This window comes from Rhineura floridana, chromosome 7, assembly GCF_030035675.1.
Source record: "Rhineura floridana isolate rRhiFlo1 chromosome 7, rRhiFlo1.hap2, whole genome shotgun sequence".
NCBI lineage: Eukaryota > Metazoa > Chordata > Lepidosauria > Squamata > Rhineuridae > Rhineura > Rhineura floridana.
Window position 1 is genome coordinate 8,768,605 of NC_084486.1, and position 17,577 is coordinate 8,786,181.

Below are 17,577 nucleotides of genomic sequence, written 5' to 3' on the forward strand. Positions count from 1 at the left end.
TCTGATTGATCCTGCTTTAGAACTGTCTATAAAAGATGGACTCTCCAACCTGTGTCTCAAGGCCTTCCCACCACTGCTCAGACTTTGCCTCATTTAGCCAATAATTACTCCTACATTAAAATGGTCTTGCTGATTTTGACTACAATGTCCACACTGTCTAGCATTCTCTTCCCAACAGCAGCTTAGCCAGAAGATGACCATGGAAGTTCCCAAGCAGCACATGATGGTGATGGTTATGCACTGTTCTTTATCTGCATCATCTTGTAAGGTGAGTGGGATGGGTGAGAATTTTGATTCAGTTCGCATTTCAAACAGAATTTATCAAATTCAAAATTTCTGAAATAATATGAGAACCAAAACACAGCCATCTTTCAAAATTCGCATTTATTAAAATTTTGGGATGCAGTTCGCCAACTGAACAACATTTACAAAAATGCATATATTAGGGGAAAGTGTGCATAAAAATGAATATATGAGTGAAAATAACATGTAAAAAGGTGTGAAATGATGAGAAATGGCTTGCAAAAATGTGTACCTTTGTCAAAAGCGTCTACAAAAATGTGTTTATTTGGAGAAATTCGCACTAAAATGGTGGAGAATATTCATGAGGATTTTTTTTTAAAAAAAATGTAGTTTGCTGCAGAAATGTAGAGAACTAAATTTAACATTGGAAAAATGAGAAACTGAGAGAGCCAAAACAGACAGCTCTTTCCATCCCTAAAGGTGAGGTATCATAACTAACAGCTACTGAGAGACCAATCCTCAAGAAATTTGTCTAACCTTTTTTTTTTTAAAAAAAAGCCATTTGCAGTAGTGAAGACTCAATTCCATAGGTCAATTCTGAAGCTTAATCCAGATAAGACTGAGATGCTGTTGGTGGGTAGTTCCTCTGACTGGCTGAGTGGTGTGTGGCCTGCTCCGGATGAAGTCACACTTCTTCTGAAGGAGCAGGTTTGTAGTTTGGGGGTTCTTCTGCATCCATTGCTGTCACTTGAGGCACAGGTGGCCTCAGTGGCATGAAGTGCCTTTCACCAGCTTAGGCTGGTGTCCCAGTGATGACCCTATCAGGACAGGGATAACTTGGCTACATCAATCTATGTCTGATAACCTCAAGGGTGGATTATTGCAATGTGCTGTACGTGGGGCTTACTTTGACAATGGTTTGTAAGTTTCAATCAGTGCAGAAGGCAACCTGTTGTCAGGTTCGAGGCGAACAGATCATATTACACAAATTTTGTTACGACTACACAGGCTGCCTGTATGCTTCTAAGCCCAATTCAAAGTGCTGATTTTGACCTAAGGAGCTCTTTACAGCTCAGGACTACAATATCTTCTGGAACACCTCTCCCAATATGAACCCACCTCTTCTTCCTCTAAGGGAGGCTCAGAGGGTAGTGACAAGAGAGAGGGCCTTTTCAGTTGTGGCTCTCTGTCCGTCAAATGCTCTTCCCATGGAGGGCCACCTGGCACCTTCATTGATATCTTTTTGGTGCCAGGTAAAATCTTTTCCCTAGGCATTTGATAGGCTAAGGCTGCAATCCAGTACACACTTACCTGGGAGAGTTGTAAGTTGCTTGGAGACCTTTAGATTACAAGCAATTAACATCTAATTAATTAGTTATTGTTATTATTATTAATAATAAATTGCATAGTGTGAAGAAATATTTCCTTTTGTCAGTCCTGAACCTACTGACGTTTAAACTTTGGTGGGTGATTCCAGAGTTCTAATATTTTTTAAAAGGGAGAGAAAAACCCTCCCCTCCATGATGCACTCCTTCTCAGTTTACATTCAGCTTTTCCATCAAAAAATACTCAAAAAGTGGTTCAGTTCACAGGGCATGTACACACTGTATGATAGTGTGCATTCAATACTTAATGCAAGAACCTTTTGGGGGTGCTGTACACACAACATCACCCCAATGTCGTCCCTGTCACACACTTATTTGTGGCTCTAAAGCACATTCTGCTGGAATGGTTATAATTCATTTTGTGCCAAGAATGCACTTCTCAAGCGCTTGCCGCATACATGTGTACCCAGAGAGCACTTTCTCAGATTACCTCTTAGTGGGGCAGACCTAATGACTGTGTAATAATAATAATAATAAAATTTTATTTTTAGGCCGGCTATCTGGCCGAATGAACAGCCACTCTAGGCGGTGCACATAATTAAAAATACAACATATAATACAGTTTTAACATATAAAACAATTATAATCCACCAACCTACTTCTATACACTGTAAACTAAAATTATCTAGGAGACTTGTATGCCCGCTGAAACAACCAAGTTTTCAATCCTTGGCGGAAACCTACCAGGGAGGGGGCATGGCGAAGGTCATATGGCACAGAGTTCCAGAGGGTGGGGGCCACATCTGAGAATGCCCTCTCTCTGGTCCGCACCAGCCTAGCTGTCTTAACTGGTGGGACCGAGAGAAGGTCTTGTGAGGCAGATCTCGTCAGGCGGCATATTTGGTGATGCTGGAGGCGCTCCTTTAGATAAACTGGACTGACACCGTATAGGGCTTTAAAGGTTAACACCAACACCTTGAATTGGGCTCGGTACACAACTGGTAGCCAGTGCAGATCTTCCAGCACTGGGGTGATATGATCCTGGCGGCGGCTGTTTTTAATCAACCGTGCCGCCGCATTCTGTACCAGTTGTAATTTCCGGACCGTCTTCAAGGGTAGCCCCACGTAGAGCACATTACAGTAGTCTAAGCAAGAGGAGACCAGGGCATGCACCACCCGTGGGAGCAGATGGACCGGAAGGTAGGGTCGCAGCCTCTGTATCAGGCGTAATTGATACCAAGCTGCCCGGCTCACCGCTGACACCTGAGCCTCCATGAGCGTCAGGTCAATATCTCCTATCCTTCTCTTATCTCCCACAAGCAGTAACTCGGTCTTGTCAGGGTTCAGTTTCAGCCTGTTTCCTCCCATCCATTCACTTACAGACTCCAGGCACTTGGAAATAGTCTCCACAGCCAACTCCGGTGAGAACTTAAATGAGAGATAGAGCTGAGTGTCATCCGCATATTGGTGACACTGCAACCCAAATCTCCTGATGATAGCCCCCAGCGGCTTTACATAGATGTTAAACAGCATGGGAGAGAGGATAGAACCCTGTGGCACACCACAATTGAGAGGCCAAGGGTCTGAAACCTCCTCTCCCAATGCCACCCTCTGATGCCTGTCAGAGAGATAGGAACGGAACCACCGTAAAACAGTGCCCCCAATTCCCATTCCCTCCAGGCGATCCAGGAGGATACCGTGGTCAACGGTATCAAAAGCCGCTGAGAGATACAGGAGGACGAGGAAGAGTGTTCTCCCCTATCCAACGCCCTCCTTAAATCATCCACCAGAGCGACCAAGGCTGTTTCAGTTCCATATCCAGTCCTGAAGCCCGATTGGAATGGATCTAAGTAATCTGTTTCCTCCAAGTGTGTCTGTAGCTGTTTGGCCACCACACGTTCGATCACCTTGCCCAAGAATGGTAAATTGGAGACTGGGCAAAAGTTGTTTAAATCTTGGGGATCCAAGGAGGGTTTTTTCAAGATGGGCTTTATTACCGCCTCCTTGAGGGCGGATGGCAATGCACCCTCTTCCAAGGAAGCATTTACCACTGCCATGATCCCTTCACTCAGTCTCTCTTTGCAGCCCACAATGAGCCACGTGGGGCAAGGGTCAAACAAACAAGTGGTCGGTCTCACAGTAGAGAGCACCTTGTCCACTTCCTCAGAGGGAAGAGGCTGAAACCGATCCCACCGGACCGGATCGCAACTGATCGCCTCTGGCCCTCTTCCTGTGTCCACGGCGTGCGGAATTACGCTCTTCAGGCAATCGATTTTATCAGCAAAATGTTTTGCAAATGCATCACAGGAGGCTTTAGAGTGCTCCATGGGTTCCTGGGCAGCTGGACCGACCAGGCTTCGGACCACTTGGAAAAACCTCCTGGGACAACATTCTGCGCATGCAATAGAGGCAGCAAAGAAGCCCTTCTTTGCTGCCTTTGTTGCCACTTGGTAGGCTGCTATTGCTGCTCTAACCAGTGTCCGATTGTCCTCGGAGCGAGACTTCCACCACCGGCGTTCTAGCCGTCTCACCTCCTGCCTCAAACCCCGCAACCGTGGTGTATACCATGGTACGGTCTGAGTTCTATTCAGGGGGAGAGGACGTTTCGGAGCCACCCGGTCTATTGCCCCGGTGAGCTCCCTATTCCACTCTGTCACCAAGGTTTCGACCGGGCGGCCTTCAGACAGCTCCAAATCTCCCAGCGCATTCAGTAATCCAATTGGCTCCATCAGGCGTCTGGGGCGGACCATCCGAATTGGTCCCTGTCCCCTGCGGAGGGTGTGTGGCAATAAGAGGTCCATTTTCACCAGATAGTGATCTGACCATGACACGGGGTTCGAAGAAATAGCCCCCATTTTCAGAGCACTACCACCCCCTCCAGAGACAAATACAAGGTCGAGAGCATGACCAGCTACATAGGTGGGCCCACAATTACTAAGGTGCAGTTCCCAGGAAGTCATGGTTTCCATGAAATCCTGAGGGGCTCCTATGAGATCTGTCTCGGCATGCAGGTTAAAATCCCCCAGAACCAAAAGGTTGGGGGAGAGAACCCGCACAGCTGAGATAACCTCCAGCACCTCGGTCAGGGAGTCAGCTGTGCAGCGGGGTGGGCGGTACACAAGAAGAATCCCTAAACTGCCCTTAGGGCCCAACCTCCAGTACATGCAATCAACAAACTTGGTCTCGTGGAGAGGGGGTCTGGCAAAAATCAAGGACCTCCGATAGATAACTGCCACTCCCCCTCCCCGCCTACCAATCCTCGGCTGCTGCGCGTACTGGAAACCGGCTGGACACATGGCCTCAAGCACAGGAGCTGAGGCCTCGTCCAGCCATGTCTCCGTAATGCATATCAGGTCTGCGTTCTCATCCATGATCATGTCATGGATGAGAGATGTTTTCTGTACCACAGACCTGGCATTACACAACAGCAGTCGAAGATTGGTTGGAGCTGTACATCCCCCAGTTATCTTTGGGTCATGAGCAGGCCTGGAACAGGGGATGGATATTATGCATCTATCTCTTGTTCCCCGAAACTGGCCTGGCCTGCCCCTAGCACCTTTCCGGCATCTGGCGCCTAGCCTCTGAATGTCGTGGCCTCCCACCCTCCCCACTGGAACTCTCTCTGCTATGCACATAGCCCCCTCCCGTCCAGGCCTCAACAGAATCACCCAGCCCTAACGGCCCACACAGAATTCTAAAAGTGTTATTAACCCCTCCCCTCCCAACTCTGTTCCACCAGGCGCTCCAGTCGAGCGCACCGGCGGCTCTCCTTCCCTCAACTTCCCCTCACACAAGCCCTCACCTTTTTAACTTGTCTATGAATGACATAGGCAAAACAGGAAGCAGTACAGTAACTCAGCTGCCTCTGTATACAGATATATATACAGATATACACACCAGTTTCCAGCTCCTCTCTTTTGAAGAACTGCAAAAAATAAATAAGTAAAAGGTATGTAGAAACACTAATTGAGGAGAGGGGAGTTTGAAAACAAACCCACCTGTGTGTACAGACAACAGGGCTAGTAGCTGCCGCTTTAGATGATGTTGTTGCACAAAGGTATGTACAGTTGCAAACTGCTATATCCAAAAGCACACTGTGGACCCCTGTGCATTTCAAAGGCTACATGTGTAGTACACAGCCACACTCTCCATATCATGCTTGACTGAGTCAATGTAGCGTACATCTGTTTTGTATGGATATTTTTTATTTTATTTTATTCTATTTATTGGTTGCCCATCTGGCTGGAAACCCAGCCAATAGACAATGCCCCAAGTGATAGCATAGAGTACATCACCAAATTCCATGCTAATTTCAGCTATTGATTTGAGCCAGCACCCTGACAAATTCAGTGACAGGCACTCTAATTTCCCATTGCTTTTGCATTCCTGAAAGGTCTGCAACATTTTGTTGGTGGGTGTATTTTTCCTTGCCCAGTTACAACTTTTACAAGCTATTTTACCAGGATACATTCAACCAGATGTATGTGGGTAATACATATATATATATATATATATATATGAAAGCAACCGCTTACTGCAGCCTTGTCCATTAACTATTTATTAGTAGTACATTTTAGACGCCATTTTACAGTCCTTTAATTATAGGCATTGTTGCATAAATGTCCATCAAGAACAGCAATCCCTGGTGTAAAAGTCACCCCAAACTCTTTTAATGCCAAGACTAGAGTTCAAGTCTTCCCATGTCAATGATGTCATCAGCATTTGCAAGGAAACACAAACATTTTAAACCTGCTCTGGGAGTTGTGTTCTTCTCTGGCTCTAGGTGTTGCTGAAGTCATCATCTGAGAAAGAGAAATCCCCAGGGCCTGCCTTTCCTTTTGGCAGGCGAGGCAAAGGAAAGACTGTCAGCCAGTCATTACAACCCCTCCTTTTCCTCCTCCTCCAGCCTGTATTTCCTTTGAAGAGGGTGAAATATTTGGCAGAGCAATGACTGCAAGATGGGACCCTGTAACTAAAGCTGCTGCAAAACCGTCTGGTGAATTTTATTTTGGCTTCAGTCCATTTAGAAAGTGCTGTTGAATTATTACTGAAAGTTTGGATAAGCTCTACTTTTAGGAAAGTTTCAGGGGTTTTTATTTTAAATAGAAACTTACTCTGAATCACTAGCCAGCTGTAGGTAAAGGCTAGTGTAGTGTAGTGGTTAGCAGGTCAAACTAGGCCCTGGGAGACCAGGGTTCAAATCCACACTCAGCCATGAAGCTCATTGGGTGACCTTGGGCCAGTCACGGTCTCTTAGCCTACTCTACCTCACAGGGCTGTTGTGAGGGTAATATGGAGAGGGGAGAGCCATGTATGCCATCTCCATGGGAAAAGGTGGGATATAAATGCACAAATAAAATAAATAAACCTGGACCTGGAGACCTCAGTTCTTGAGACTGTGGGGCAAAGTACATGTGATTGTCTCAGATCCCTGTGTTTATCAAATCCAGGCCTGCTGCAATCATGTAAAAACAGAAGGAATGGGAGGAGGCTGATTTTAACTTGTCGTTTGTCCCTAAAGCTTAACTCTGTGTATTCTCTTTCCCCTCAGCACTGGGCTGTAATCCTGCAAATGAGCTTGGCTGTCATAAGAACTTTGGGGAGAGGGGCTTCTTTCACCCATATGTTCCTTTTCCTTTAAAACTGAACACCCATCCTCCTGGTTTCTCTGCAATTGTGGAAGATCTTGGTTAAAACACCCAGATTTGCTGCCATAGCCACATGGATTGAGCAATCCAAATCATGGGAAGCCGGCTGGAGGGGGCCTGGAGGAGGAAGATCTGTCAGGAAGCTCCACAACATCCACTCCCCATTTGGGAGCCACCAGGCCAGTTGAATGCCAGCTCAGTTGGGAGCCATGTGCAGGGGCTGGAAAAGTAAAAGCCGGCTCCCACAAATACCAGGGAGCAAGCACTCCCCATTGATTACCATAGGAAATTATTCTACTCCACTAGCCTATTGACCAGCGGAGCTTTTACCTGGTTCAGGATCTGCAGAAGCACTCTGAACATGAGGAGGAGGATGCATAAGTCTCCTCCCTCAGCTCCTCTTCCAGCAAACACCCTGTTTTGGGGCTTCTGCTGGCTTCAGCTGGCTCTCCATCCACTGGGTTGGCCATCCCTGGCAGACCCCAGCTGAGTCAGCAGGGTCTTGGTGGTGCCACACCTGAGCTAGGACGAGGGGCTCCTGTTGGCAAAGCCCAGCAGCGATGGGAGCCACGACGTCCAACTCCCCCCACCTGGCGCAAAAACATTAGATTGTGCCCCTAGTTATCAAAGAGTCATTCGTTTCCAACAATAACTTATGTGAATGGTCAATTTATGTAACCAGCATTAATTTGAGAGGAAGTAGCATGAGTATGATTCCACACTCCTTTCTGTGAACTAAAGAATTTGCAAGTTGCAGAAGAACCAGAATCTCACATTTAACTGAAACTCTGATATTATATTAGTCATGCAGATAGACCACTTGCACAAGTAGCTTTTTCCATAAGTTGAACTGACTTTCATTGGCCAAACTGACTCCTATGTGAAACTCTGTATCTTCCCTGATGAGGGCAGGTCTAACCAGAATCTTTAATACTTGTATTTATTTAGAATATTTATATACCGCTTTCTTACTGAAATATTTAAAGTGGTTTACAGTTTAAAAGATTAAACCCTTATAACTTAGTGTGATTAAATAAACAAATGACAGAGCAAGAAGTGAAGCAATCTCAGATCGAATAAAAACAAAAACCAGGCTGATAACGAAAAAGCAGCTGACACAGAAAAAGGTCTAGATGACAAATGTGATGTCGCATACTGAACCTGCCTGCAGAGAGAATCCCATAACTAGGTGCCAGCTCTGAAGAGCCCTCCACACTGCCATCATTTGTCTAACTGCTGAAAGTGGGGCACCTGGGGGAGGGCCTTTGAGGTAGAACTTAAATTTCAGGCAGTCATATATGGAGGAATGCAGTTCTTCAGGTACCTATGTCCCAAACTGTTTAGGACTTGAAAGGCCAAAAACAGCACCCCGAGTTGCAGACAGAAACATATGGAGAGCCAATTAAGTTCTTTTAATACAGGTAAAAGATGAACTGACTGCCCTCTGGGCACTTCCCATTTAATAATTTTGCCGCCATATTTTGAACCAGCTGAAGCTTCCAAACAGTCTTCAAGGGCAGTCCCATGTAAAACAAGCTGCAATAATCTAAAGTGCATGTTAAAAAAACATATAAAGCATACATAGTTACCACTCAAATTTCACCCTAAAATGAAACTCAAATCACATTTTAAGATTCATCCTCAAGTGAAACATGTGAGAACTTTCAAGTAAAACAAACAAACAAACAACCTAATAATCTATTTGGATAAGATGTGAAAGTTCTCAGGCAGGTTTCACACATCCCTTTTTACTGCTTGTTGCCTTTCACTGGAAAAGCATGTAGGTGTTGCCATGGTGGGTTATAATGACATCACATAGCACATTACCTTCATTGTGATTTGTGATGTCACTAACACATATCTACATTGTTGTAAAATTCATTGCTTGTGGTCAATGAAAGGAGAATGACAAACCAGCACCTAGATGCTCAGAGGCTGATGAGATGTGTTCCTGGCAACTTATCATTAATGGTGTTAGAATTTTTGGGGTGTATATTGCAGCAGAGTACAGAAATAACTGGTCTGTTAAGACTGATAGTTGAGAGAACAAAGTACCTTAAGGTTTATTACTGCAAAGAGATAAAATCATACATGCTGAAGCAGCCATGCGGTCTCCACTCAGCACTGGTTAGGCCTCATCTTGAGTACTGCGTCCATTTCTGGTCTCCGCACATCAAGAAGGATGCAGACAAACTGGAACGGGTTCAGAGGAGGGTAACAAAGATGATCAGGGGACTGGAAACAAAGCCCTATGAGGAGAGACTGAAAGAACTGGGCATGTTTAGCCTGGAGAAGAGAAGACTGAGGGGAGATATGATAGCACTCTTCAAGTACATGAAAGGTTGTACCACAGAGGAGGGCCGGGATCTCTTCTCGATCGTCCCAGAGTGCAGGACACGGAATAGTGGGCTCAAGTTGCAGGAAGCCAGATTTCGACTGGACATCAGGAAAAACTTCCTAACTGTTAGAGCCATACGACAATGGAACCAATTACCTAGAGAGGTAGTGGGCTCTCCGACACTGGAGGCATTCAAGAGGCAGCTGGACAGCCATCTGTCGGGAATGCTTTGATTTGTATTCCTGCATTGAGCAGGGGGTTGGACTTGATGGCCTTATAGGCCCAACTCTACTATTCTATGATTCTATGAAGCTATTACTATCTAACTGAGAACAAAGACAGGAAGAGAAGGGGGAAGGGAGGAGCAAAGTCTGCAAAAAACAACAAACACTTTAGAGCAGCGGTTCCCAATTTTTTTGCCCCCATGAACTACTTGAAAATTGCTAATAGCCTTGATGGATCACTTCATGATTTTTCTGCCTGCTATAGCAATTATAATGTGTTGTGTTAGATACTGTATGATTTTCAATTGTATTTTTATTGCTTCCTTTGTCTCATATTGTATTGTATTGTTTTACAATTGTATTACAATTTATACAATAAAATACCATATAAGAAACAAAAGCAATAAAAATGGAGTTTGAAATCAACATGAATACTTAATGTGGACATGCCACGGACCACCTGAATGAACCTCATGGACTGCTAGCGGTCCACGGATTACAGTTTAGAAACTATTGCTCTAGAGAGGAATTGGTAGTGGAAAGGATGGATTGCCTTTCTGTCTGTTCCTCCCACAGAAACACACATTGCTTCAGATCACTTGTAACATGCATTGGTGGTTGGGTATTTTTCTCCCAACGTATGGGAGGAGGTTGCTGATACCGTGCATCAGTTCAGGCTTCCAAATTGTCTGAGGGCAGCAGCTCCAAGCAAGGCACATGGCAGTAATCCTCTCTCAGCAATACAAAGGTAAGAATGACCGCTGTAGTCACTCATTCTGAACAGAAGAAAAATGATTGCAGCCAAGGCAGTCCTCGTCTGTATAACATGAGCCTTTAGGAGCAGCAACTATTCAAGAGACAACCCAAGGCTAAAGATTAGAGTGAGCATGGAATAGTGCCATAACTCATTCCTATGTCTGGGAGTTGTATGCACTTCCCTGACCCCATCAAAGTGCAACACAAATTGTAAAGAAATTATATGTAACTGGAAAAGAAAGTAACAATGTAATCCTATACAAGTTTACTCACAAGTAAGTTTCATTAAGTTAAATGAAAGGCTTAACTTTCGGGTAAGTGAACACAGGAGTGCAATCTTTAAAAAGGAGTTGCCCCTGGATTGACCTTGGCAGGGACTGATTAGTAAAATCTGGAGCAAGTGAAGAAAGTTTGTGGATCTATGAAGGATCTGCTGCAGAAATTCCATGTCTTTTCCCCTTCCTTACCAGCAATATTCAGTGGCTGAATTTGTATTCAGCAGAAAGCAGAGAGTAGGAATAAACAGACAGTTCTCCCAATGGAGGGCTGTAGAAAGTGGAGTCCCTCAAGGATCGGTATTGGGACCTGTACTTTTCAACTTGTTCATTAATGACCTAGAATTAGGAGTGAGCAGTGAAGTGGCCAAGTTTGCTGACGACACTAAATTGTTCAGGGTTGTTAAAACAAAAAGGGATTGCGAAGAGCTCCAAAAAGACCTCTCCAAACTGAGTGAATGGGCAGAAAAATGGCAAATGCAATTCAATATAAACAAGTGTAAAATTATGCATATTGGAGCAAACAATCTTAATTTCACATATACGCTCATGGGGTCTGAACTGGCGGTGACCGACCAAGAGAGAGACCTCGGGGTTGTAGTGGACAGCACGATGAAAATGTCGACCCAGTGTGCGGCAGCTGTGAAAAAGGCAAATTCCATGCTAGCAATAATTAGGAAAGGTATTGAAAATAAAACAGCCAATATCATAATGCCGTTGTATAAATCTATGGTGCGGCCGCATTTGGAATATTGTGTACAGTTCTGGTCGCCTCATCTCAAAAAGGATATTCTAGAGTTGGAAAAGGTTCAGAAGAGGGCAACCAGAATGATCAAGGGGATGGAGCGACTCCCTTACGAGGAAAGGTTGCAGCATTTGGGGCTTTTTAGTTTAGAGAAAAGGCGGGTCAGAGGAGACATGATAGAAGTGTATAAAATTATGCATGGCATTGAGAAAGTGGATAGAGAAAAGTTCTTCTCCCTCTCTCATAATACTAGAACTCGTGGACATTCAAAGAAGCTGAATGTTGGAAGATTCAGGACAGACAAAAGGAAGTACTTCTTTACTCAGCGCATAGTTAAACTATGGAATTTGCTCGCACAAGATGCAGTAATGGCCACCAGCTTGGATGGCTTTAAAAGAAGATTAGACAAATTCATGGAGGACAGGGCTATCAATGGCTACTAGCCATGATGGCTGTGCTCTGCCACCCTAGTCAGAGGCAGCATGCTTCTGAAAACCAGTTGCCGGAAGCCTCAGGAGGGGAGAGTGTTCTTGCACTTGGGTCCTGCTTGCGGGCTTCCCCCAGGCACCTGGTTGGCCAGTGTGAGAACAGGATGCTGGACTAGATGGGCCACTGGCCTGATCCAGCAGGCTCTTCTTATGTTCTTATGTTCTTATGTATCAGGCTGCAGATATTCACATTCAGCCAATGAGAATTTGTAATGGGGCCTCTCTGCATGGCCTCCTGCCCTCTCTAAGCCTCTGGCCAAGCTGCTGTCTGCCTTTTAATCTACCATTGTGAAAACTTGTTTGATTGTTCTGTACTGAAAATGAAAACATTACATAATTTAAACTTATTTTAATAAGTTTCAATATACTACATGAATCATCAGAATGGATTTTTGTCCAGTTTGCATGCCTGTCCAGGCTGCTCCCAGGACTGGTGCCTCTGGTTTCCTATCTTAGTTACGCTACTGCCATGGAAAGTGGGGGAGGGGGATGCTATTTCCACATTTTACAAGACATGCTGATTGTGATTACCTCATTCCCTTCAGGATTTAACCTCAGTCAGCTTCCCTGTGGTTCCTGACTGTGGCAACCTTAAGTTATGGCAGCAAATTCAGATTACTACGTTGCCACCTTTGCATCTTCAGTGGGCCAACCAGAAGAGCTTTTCCAAATGGCTTCCTTCATATGGGCCCCTAAAATAAGTTACCTGAACTCTCAGCAGGATATTTGGAAAGCATTTTGAGGAGAAAATCTCTTTCATCCACTCCAATTTGGATGCTGCATTGGATTGAGGACAATTATATGATATCTTAAGCCCTTCTGGTTGCTTCTGCCTAGATGAGTTCCAGCTATTGCAGCCAGAGGATGTCAACAATGTGCCTGGAACAGTGCAGCCAACCACCTGTGTACTTGACTGTTGACTGCCATGCCTTGTAACATCTACCTGAGGGGTAATGAGTGACCAGTTGGATCCAGAAAGTGGTAAATACCTCACAGTGACTTCCCTTTAAAAGGTAAAGGTGTCTCCGCACTTATAGTGTGAGTCGTTTCCGACTCTTAGGGTGACATCTTGCGATGTTTACTAGGCAAACCGTATATATGGGGTGGGTTTGCCAGTTCCTTCCCCAGCCTTTCTTTTCTTTACCCCCCAGCATATGCCGAGTACTCATTTTACCAACCATGGATGGATGGAAGGCTGAGTGGACCTCGACCCCTTTTACCGGAGATTTGACTTCCTTCTTCCGTTGGAATCGAACTCCGGCTATGAGCAGAGCTTCGGCTGAGTTACCACCGCTTACCACTCTGTGCCATGGAGGATCTTAGTGGGACACTAAAGGAGGGAGCTGCAGGTTTGCTCTTGAAGAAACACTCCCTGGATCCAGGTGATTTTTCTAAACATGAGCTGGTCTTAAATCCTCTTTTGGAGGGTAGATTAAGGATGGATGAACCTGCCAATTTTGGTTTCTCTTCATTTCTCTAATCTTTTAAGTCAGTTTTCTGTACCAGTTTGTGCATTTTTTTTGCTAAAAAAAAGTCCACACAAAATGTGTGTGCACTTTCAGGCATATTTCACCTAATACACACTTTTTGTACACACTTTTGTCTAATATTTTAGGTAATGTATCTTATTCTGTGTCTCTTGTTCAATCAGACCTGCGCTACTAGAGCTGCTCTGGTTGAACATTGGATGAAGCAGAGTCCTGGAAAAGCCGGGCAAAGGCATGCAAATGTATTTTTACTAGCTTGGATCCAATTTGTGAAAATGCCTCTGTTTCTAACTGACTTCTAGTCAAACAAGGGACTTTTGGCTAGACTTCTGCTGCAGTTTGCTCTGACATAATTTCAGTCCAAAATTTATAGTGAACCCCAGGGCCAAAATAAGCATGAATGCTGGAAAAGCTACATCTGTTTGCTTTAAGGTCACACTTCCAACTAGATTTGGCTGCTCTGAGGCCATATCTATCTGCACTACAGCTTTAGAACACAAGCACCAGGCAAAACCTCTCCATCCTGTCCCATCCGATCAAGTTTGGAGCAAGTTTCTATGGCTTCCCTGTTCTCCACAAGAATTCTGAATATACTTGTAAAATACCCAATTACTCTTCCTTGCAAGTCCCTGGAGGATACTCTGTGTCTGTACTTGGGCCAATAAAGAAGATCTTCCTGCAAAACCATCCTGTGGGAGAAGACATCAGTTTATGAATCCCTAGGACAGTGAAAGGGAAACTGCAGCCCTCCTGACATGGTTGGACTACAGCTCCCATCATCCTTGACCATTGGCCATGTTGACTGGAGCTGATGGGAATTGGAGTCCAACATCTGGAGAACCACAGTCTTAAAAGACTGTTCTGTCACTTCTTAAGCCAGGTCCTGTGACAAACCTACTGTCCACAGTTTTTTTTAAACAAAACATGTACCTGTTAAAATCCCATGACAACCCACATTTTGTTGCCTTCACTGTCCGTTACAGTGAGTAATTGGCAACTCTTCCATTGACCTGTCCCCCAGCATAGCATTATTTTATTGCCTGACTTACCACAGTGCCTGCTAGCTGATCTGGCAGCAACTTCAGGTCAAACAGAGGCTACCAGTAGGAACAATGTATAAATGCCTTCCTCAATTCATGCACCTTTGGAGGGCAGCCCAGGACAGCTTGTGCTGGGCTGCTGCAGCTCCTTTGGATGTACTTGTGAAAGTGCTTGACTAAGCCTTGATGGTAAAACAATTACTTCTTTGCCAAGGCCACAATCTGGCGTATCAAAAATGTTTCAGGCGGACAATGTGGCAGAGTGTTAGACTTGGCCAGAGAATCCTGGGTTCAAATCCTCACTAAGTTATGAAGCTCTTTGGTTGATCCAATATCACCCAATATGTCTCAGCCTTAACCTATTTCTGTGTCCTAACAGTGACAGTCTTTCCAAGGTGCTGATTGGGAAGGATATGAAAAGGACTATAGATAGAAAGATAATAAAAAACCAGTTTTTGTGTTTCAGATCTGGCCTACTTCATGCAGTTGTGAGTATAAAATGGGATGCCCCATGTATATTATTCTAGGATGCTAGGTGGGATATAAAAGTATGTCTAGATTAGGATGAGGAACCTCTGATTGCAGCCTTCCAGGCCTCTCTGTCTGGCCCTTGGGACTCTGCTCAGGCCACATCTCCTCTCCAGGCCACACTCCACTTCCCAGGACTGGTGACTCTTTAGCCTATGCTGAAAACATTGCTAGTTATTCTGAGATCTAGCAAAGGTACCATAACAAATGTCGTTAAAGTACAATGGAAGCATTTTGTTTGTCATTTTCCCAATTTAATCTTGAATATATTCAAGAGTGGACCTTTGACCTAGCTCTGGTGTGGTGCAATGGTGTTGCAGATTAATTTTTTAAATAGTCCACCAATGCAAAGGTGCATAATAGAGTAGCATAAGCAACACATGGGTTTTTTTTAAGGAGGGGTGGTAAGAGATCTCTTTCCCCCTTCTGTTCCCTTCTGAAATAACATGTGTCAGTTACATGAGGCCTGGACAAATATTTTATGGCAAAAGCAGGCCAAACATCTCTTGAAATCCAGTCATTCAGTCACCTTGAAGCAGGTGGCAAATATTACTATCTTCCCTGACTCTTGTTAGGCATAGAATACAGAGATCCCCTTTTGGTGGGAAATGGGGAAGAAAGCATCTTGGCTGTTTCTGATTTCCCACACACACACAAAATGGGATACAGTCAGTTCCAGAACAGTTGTAGCCACCTGTTCAGTTAAAGTTTGTGAACTAGAGCTGATTGGAATTTGACACTCTGTTGCTTTGCTGGGTATTGGAATGGATCAATGGAAGCTTTTCAGATAGCAGTGACACAATCTGTACGCTATCCCGTGGAATCCCAGATGTCTTCCATAAATCATTAGCATACAGCTCTGCTACAGTCAAGAAGGCTGAGTATAGTGTAATGCACTAAAAATAATCAATCAAATTAGCACAAAGGTCAAGCCAACACAGAGGGACTGAGGATCAGCTAGTGCATCCTTGCAGTGCAAGCTAAACGATGCAGTGAAATAGATGAAATCTCAGACTGCTTCTTCCCACGGCCATAATTCATTATTAAACCTGAGATGCGAGAAAGAAAATGGGGCCACAGGAGACTTTAGTCAGAACAATGTAGCAGGAAAAAGAAGTATCTGCGGCTCTTGTAAGGAAGCATGGAAAAGCAGAAGGTGCTGGCTTGTCGGGTGGGAACTAGAAGTTCCTGATCATTGTGCAACACCACAGAACTGGCTAAAATATACAGATGGTGTGGGCAGTGTCACACTAAAGATGGAAGGCATGTGGGTGTAAATAGATTCTAGAACCAAAACAAATGTGTTTCCAAAAATTCTCCTTTGCAAATGTTATGTCAAATTATCTCCAAATATTCTCTGAATGTTTAATGTCTGATTTCAATAGATGATACTTCGACAGTATACAGTCACTGACATACAGTAGTATGTCACTGGTTTTCAAGCTTCCAGCCTTCAGGGAGCATTTTCCACAAAATTCTCTGCCAAAAAAGCCCTGCGCATCTTTGCAGAGGATTCTGGGACATGCCCTTGGGCATCCACTTAGTTCATACTGTTGGAATTATGTTACTGCGCATTGTCAACTGACAGTGAGCCTTTAAACATGCCCCTTGTGGCTGTCCATTGCAGGGGAAGATCAGAAGATGGGTAAGATGCCTTTTGGGGAAATATGTCTGCCTTTAGAGGTCTTCTTATCGAGCAACGTCCAATAAGCTGACATAGAATTCAGGATTCCCTGGGAAACAGTTTCAGAAACACTTGGTGGATCACATTTAATGCTATGAGATCATTGGCAGGCAATCACATCTAATATTTAACAGGATCTGATAATTGGTAAGTAGTGATGTCTTTAAAATCTTGCTTAAATGCTTGATTGCGAACATGCAATGGCAACAAATGTATGTTGGTTTACAGCTTATGAGATTTCTGTATTTGAAGCTTGTCAGAATTAAAGACCAGGAGATGTTAAGCAGCCTACAGGATCCACATTCTAAATTTTGAATTAAACATTTCACCGTTGAAATATGAATTCAAAGTTTCAATTTGAAATGCCTGGCTTTTGTTCTATAAATAACAGCTGAAGGACCTCCTCATCAGAACTGGAACCACACAGAGAAGGAGCTTAACCCCCTCTCCGTATTGCAGTCCAGACAAAAATCCCACCAGAAGCTGCTATTTGCCACAGAAAAGTAGCTGCCATTAGTTTGCTCCCTGCATGCTGTGGTCCTGATCCTGATCTCCCAGTTGCTATTTCATTATTTAAAATGCACATTAAATGCATTCACACATTTTATCTGTAGTCTCGTTTTACTATCTGTCTCTCCTCTTTCAGTTTTTAAAGAAAGCAAGTTTCTAACACTTATGTTTGTGAAGATATGCTTGGAAGAATATGGAAAATATCTGCTGAAATCTCAGAAACCAGATAGGAAGGAGGTGGGGTCTGCAGTACCCACTGCTTGCTATGGTTGCCAGGTCAGAAGCA

General features: G+C 44.2%; 1 protein-coding gene across 2 annotated transcripts in view; it reads right to left on the bottom strand.

Moving 5' to 3' along the window:
* Window positions 1–17,577, bottom strand: part of LOC133388707 (dual specificity protein phosphatase 13B-like) — a 51,305-nt gene that overhangs the window by 23,711 nt on the left and 10,017 nt on the right. The window contains exon 1 of one of the 2 annotated variants that reach the window (XM_061634860.1): window positions 5,371–5,484. The exons of the other annotated variant lie outside the window; for it this stretch is intronic. Within the exon in view, the coding sequence (XP_061490844.1) occupies window positions 5,371–5,396 (26 nt within the window). The 5' untranslated portion in view covers window positions 5,397–5,484. Of the gene's footprint in view, window positions 1–5,370; window positions 5,485–17,577 lie in introns of those variants that run through there. 2 annotated transcript variants of the gene reach the window in all.